Below are 5,745 nucleotides of genomic sequence, written 5' to 3'. Positions count from 1 at the left end.
CAAACCTTAACAGCTTAAAAAAATTGAAACCAAACAGAATGTGTTATCTGACAATAATGGAATAAAATTCTAGAAATTAATAATAGAAAGATAACAGGAAAATCTCTAAGAACTTGGAAACTGAGCAACACATATCAAGTTAATTCATGGGTCAAAGAGGAAGTCTCAAGGGAAATCAAAAATACATAGAACAGAAATCAACTATACTTCAATTAAAAATACATAGAACAGAATTAAAATGAAAATAAAAGTGAAAAATCTACAGCTATCAAAATTTGGGAGTCAGAAGACAAATAGGTCGTTGTCAGGGTTGAGGTGGGGAGAATGGGTTGACTACAAAAAGGCACAGGAGAATTTTTTGGCATAATGGAACTCGTATATCCTGATTGTGGTGTGGTTATACAACTGTATACAAGTGTACATATACAAGTGTGTGTACTTTTCAAGACATAGAACTGGACACTGAAAGGAGTGAATTTTATTTTCTCTAAATCATACCTTAATGAAAACAATTTAAAAAGCACACATCTTGTTAAATGAAGAACATTAGTAGCAGATCAGTGTTATTCTGTGATTCCAATTTCATATCTAACAAACAAATCAGTTAATGTGTAAACCATTGTATCTATTTACGTATGTGTATTTCAATATGCACAGAAAAATGCATGCCAAATACAAATCAAACAATAGCAGTGGTTACCTTTGGGGAGTGGGATGCAGGAATATGGATTAGAAAAGAGACTTTCACTTTGTCCGGCTGTGAGGCATTTTAAACCACACATAAATTATTTATATTTATAACCCATTATGAAACAATATATATGGGAGATATTCTGATAGACAGTGAGGGTACTGAGGAGAATAAAAATAATATTCATTATATACTTAAAACACATTTGTCTAACTCTCCCTTCCACTAAAATTAATTCAGGAACGATAATTAACTCCATATGGTTTATGATCTAAAAATGCAAAAAATAAAATCAAGTTCAGTGGATACAGCTAAAAATTTAAATAAATGTGAACTATGTTCCTGCAGAATTATAGTTCATTAAGGGAAGATGTTATGCCCTTGGTGAATAATAATGGTATCTTTTAAGAACATCAAATGATCAGGAACTGTGACTGGGTATGATTATAATAGGGAAAATGTTATAGGGGAATATGGACCTCTTGTCATGAACAATTTCCAGGTAGGTTCTAACCGCTTTCTTTTGGTATCCTGTTCTTCCCAATGGCTGTCATTCTTTTAATGGTTGTGCCCTGCCTCCTTCCTTCCTGTCTCAGTTAGAACCTACTAGGCTAGGCCCTACTCCCTGATTTCAAAGCTTACTACAAAACTACAATAATCAAAACAGTGTGGGGAATGCCCTGGCAGTCCAGTGGTTAGGACTCCATGCTTCCACTGCCAAGGGCGTGGGTTCAATCTCTGGTCCGGGAACTAAGATCCTGTCTCAGTTAGAACCTACTAGGCTAGGCCCAAGATAGGCCCAGTTAGAACCTACTAGGCTAGGCCCAAGCCTCATTATATGCTCATTGTAATATATTAGCATACGCCAAATGACACAGCCACCTGCACCATGACAGTTCCCAGGCCATAAAAGGCCAAAAAGTGGGCAGTGGCCCAAGTCCTGGAATCCCCACCCCTTCTCCAAAATAGTTGGAATAATCCTCCTACTTATTAGCCTATGAAATTACCCAGCCCATAAAAAACTAACCACTCCATACATGGGGGCCCGTTCTCACCATCTGAGATGGCCCACACTCTGTCTGTGGAGTGTGTATCTCTCTCAATAAATCTACTTCTTACCTATCACTTTTCCTCTCACTGAATTCCTTCTGCAGTGAGACATAAAGAACCTGAACTTCATTAAGTCCTGAGACCAGGTGTGCAGTTTTACCTGGGAGATTGTGGATTTGAGTACCTTCCTAAGCCAGAGATTGTGGGTTCAAGTCCCATCTGAGGTGCAAGTCAGGTGGGTTCGAGTCTCATCTGAGGTGAGATTAGGTTCAAGTCCCAATCTGAGGTGCACGGTTTCAAAAACTACAATGAGGTATCACCTCACACCAGTCAGAATGGCTATTATCAAAAAGTCTACAAATAATAAATGCTGGAAAGGGTGTGGAGAAAAGGGAACCCTCCTACACTGTTGGTGGGAATGTAAATTGGTGCACTATGGAAGACAGTATGGAAGTTCCTTAAAAAAATAAAAATAAAGTTACCATGTGATCCAGCAATCCCACTCCTTGGCACATAACTGGAGAAAACTCTAATGTGAAAAGATACATGCACCCCAATGTTCATAGCAGCACTAGTTACAATAGCCAAGACATGGAAGCAACCTAAATGTCCATTGACACGAATGGATAAAGATGTGGAATATATACAATGGAATACTACTCAGCCATGGAAAAGAATAAAATAATGCCATTTACAGCAACATGGATGGACCTAGAGATCATCATACTAAGTGAAGTAAGTCAAAGAAAGACAAATACCATATGATATCACTTACATGTGGTATCTAAAATATGATACAAATGAACTTATTTACAAAACAAACAGACTCACAAACATAGAAAACACACTTATGGTTACCAAAGGGGAAAGGAGGGGGGAGGAGTAAATTAAGAGTTTGGGATTAGCAGACACAAACTACTATATATAGAACAGATAAACAACAAGGTCCTACAATATAGCACAGGGAACTATATTCAATATCTTGTAATAACCTGTAATGAAAAAGAATATGAAAAAGATTATATATATGTATAACTGAATCACTTTGCTGTACACCAGAAACTAATACAACGTTGTAAATCAACTATACTTCAATTTAAAAGAAAGAAAAAGAAAACCTCCTTAATATCTCTTCTAATATGTCTGTTGAATTCTTATACATGTTCCTGCACTTAATTTGTTGTCATTACGGTACATAATGAATCTCTGGAAAATTTTGCCATACATTCATGAGAAAATGAGAGTGAAAAAGGTAAATAACTTTATCTTACAGACCCTGTGAAAGGTTGACCTAGAAAGATAAAAGAACTCACTCTTTAGTAAAGTGGTATAATGCAACATTATTGAACAAAACTCACTATTTCATTTTGAGCAAATTAGACCATAGATATATTAAAATGTAGTTGATAATATTTAGTTCTTTGTAAAAAAGATGTTTAAAAATTAGCAGGATGACACACTTTAAAAAATAAAGTCGATCAAAGTTTATCAGAATACAGTTCTTATTAAGAAAACTGAGGTGACTCTGAATAGATCCTTTGGTTTGCGATGCTCAGGTGGTCCGGAGGCAGCTCATTTGCCGGTTAGGTACCGAATGACTGCCTTGGTGGCGCTGGATATGGCGTGCTTGCCCCTCTTCCCAGGCAGCAGCAGGCGCACGGAGGTCTGCATGTCTCTGGAGGTGAGGATGGAGCGCTTGCTGGAGCGGACCAGGCGCGCCGCCTCATCGGTGATTCGCTCAAAGATGTCCTTCACGAACGAATCCATGACGTTCACGGCCTCCTGCGAGAGGCTCAGGCCCTCCTGGACCCGCTGCAGCACCCTTCCGAAATAGGTGGCAAAGCTGTCGAAGCCGTCAGAGAGGCGGCGGCGGCTGCAGCGGCGGCGGCGGAGGCTGCAGCGGCGGCGGCGGAGGCTGCAGCGGCGACGGCGGCTGCAGCGGCGGCGGCGGCTGCAGCGGCGACGGCGGCTGCAGCGGCGCTTCGGCTTCTTCGGCTCGGCTTCCTTGGTGCCCGGGCTTTCTTCAGACGTCTCAGACGAAGGCTCAAGCATGTCGGAATCGTCCTCCCCGCAGCTCAGAGGGAAGGACAGTGCGGCCGTCGAGGTCCCTTGGCCCGGTTTCTACTCCCTGCCTTCTATGATGTCACGGGCAATGCTCACATCTGATTGGATAAAATGCAAAGCAGGGAGGTCTGTCACTAAGGGACCCCATGTCACCTGTGATTGGATGGCCCCCTGCTTGGCCTCCAGTCAGCCAATCACAGTGGAAATCTGGTGACTTTAAACTTTCCGTGACCTCTACCAGAAAATCTTTGAACTATGCCCCATGTAGGCAAAGTTCACCTCAGCTGATTTATGCCTACTATTTATGCATGAGAACTCTGAAAAGATGTCACCCAAGTCACCTACACTGAAGAAAAATCAGTTTGAGCTTCCTGAGCGAGTCTGACCTCCCTAACTCAAGTCGTTGCCGCCATCAGAATGGCTTTAGCCACTTGGCGGGCCATTTTACTCCCACATAGTATCTTGTCTTTCCATGGCTGAGCCTCCGTGGCTTGAGCCGGAAGTCTCTGACATGGTCTGCAGAGCGCTCCTCGAAATCATGGGACATAATTGACCATCTACTGCCTCCAATTATGATCAAAACCCCCAGTGAATGAGAAAAAATTGAAATCTCAAAGCCACATTGTCCAAAGTTGGAACACAAACAGAAATGGGAATACTTTTAAAATTAGTAAAAATACTTAAACATTTCTCAAATATAAAATTTTCTTAACATTCCTTAGGTCCTCAAAATACCCCACATGCTTGAATTTGTGAACAAACGTAAGAGTTGTTGATTGAAAACAATGATTAATTCTCTAAGAAAACACCATAGGAAGAATGGAAGGAATAAATGGGAAGTTCTTTAAAATAAAAGCGTATTTCTTGCAAGAATACATGACAATACAGACAAAGGCATTTCTTTAATGTGTTTCCTTACCAATAAATTGCAGAATTGGAATCAAAAAATGACTTAAGAAGAACTGAAAAAAGGGGGGGGGGTGTTCATCAATGTGGTTTCATCTGAAACGGTCAAGATTCCAAAGCTGTGTCCATTTGCACTTTTAAAGAACTGCTATTTCTACTGCTCATGAAATGTTTCCAATTATGAAAGCAGAAAGCTAATCTTTATTACCAGAAAATGTAATATGGTGATAAAACCAGTGAAGGAAGCTTGCCGTTCCTTATTTCTAAAGAATCCCATTTACCAATGAAAATACAAAAATCCCACTTGATGTGTTAGTAGTCAAATCCTTCCCTTACTTGTATACAAGGGACAAGAGACACATACAGTACAATCTCTGAATTCAAATCATTAACTTACAGTGATTAAAAACAAGCTAGCAAGCAAACAACAGGGAAGGAACCCCTCCAGTTTCCTCCACAATCTCCAAGTCTGAACCTCCCAAGAATGCTTTTATTTGTTTTTCCCTGGCCACTTTCCCACACTGGGCCAAAGGCTGTGGCTCACAAGCTTCCAGTCCATCACTGGCCGAACCAGTGAACAGGACGTGAGCTGCTCTCGTTGGACACTCTTATCATCCAAGTGTTGCATAACTGCAGTATTTAGCTATGTCTTGTTTACTTGATTCTTCAAAGGAACTGTAATCATTATTGCAACTTTTGTGTACAGTCATTGTTTTACATTTACCTCTACTTGCTAATTTATTCCATTAACATTCCTACCTGCATCTCAGATCATCTGCTGTGATCTTTTTCCATCTTCCTAAATTACATTCTTTAGAAGTTCCTTTAACATGGTGTCAGTTGATGTAAACACGATAAGATTTCATTTTTCTCAAAAGTCTTTATTTCTCAGTTAAGCTCTAGAAGGAAGCCAGCACTGAGATGGGGTTAATTATGTGGGAATGTTAATCAGGATTACCATCTGAGGATGGGATGAGACATATATTTATACCCTCCCCTTGTTCAGACATTGGATGTGACCGTCTCAGGAAGTC

General features: G+C 40.3%; 1 protein-coding gene across 1 annotated transcript; it reads right to left on the bottom strand.

Moving 5' to 3' along the window:
* Positions 1-3,313: 3,313 nt before the first annotated feature.
* Positions 3,314-4,352, bottom strand: LOC132357152 (late histone H2B.L4-like). The gene is made up of 3 exons (XM_059910443.1): positions 4,237-4,352; positions 3,640-3,762; positions 3,314-3,563 (listed from the first exon to the last, which is right to left on the bottom strand). Exons 1-3 carry the CDS (start codon positions 4,350-4,352, stop codon positions 3,314-3,316), a joined length of 489 nt encoding a protein of 162 aa, XP_059766426.1.
* Positions 4,353-5,745: the final 1,393 nt, after the last annotated feature.

This window comes from Balaenoptera ricei, chromosome X (genome assembly GCF_028023285.1).
Source record: "Balaenoptera ricei isolate mBalRic1 chromosome X, mBalRic1.hap2, whole genome shotgun sequence".
Classification (NCBI taxonomy): domain Eukaryota; kingdom Metazoa; phylum Chordata; class Mammalia; order Artiodactyla; family Balaenopteridae; genus Balaenoptera; species Balaenoptera ricei.
The sequence above is the reverse complement of the archived record's forward strand: the minus strand, read 5'-3'. Positions and strand labels throughout refer to the sequence as shown.

Coding starts and splice junctions, on each gene's coding strand:
- LOC132357152 (XM_059910443.1), bottom strand. CDS start 4,352: ATGTCCCATGATTTCGAGGAGCGCTCTGCAGACCATGTCAGAGACTTC. Junction 3,763..4,236: donor GGAGTAAAATGGCCCGCCAA/GTGGCTAAAGCC, acceptor AGACGTCTGAAG/AAAGCCCGGGCACCAAGGAA. Junction 3,564..3,639: donor CAGCCTCCGCCGCCGCCGCT/GCAGCCTCCGCC, acceptor CTATTTCGGAAG/GGTGCTGCAGCGGGTCCAGG.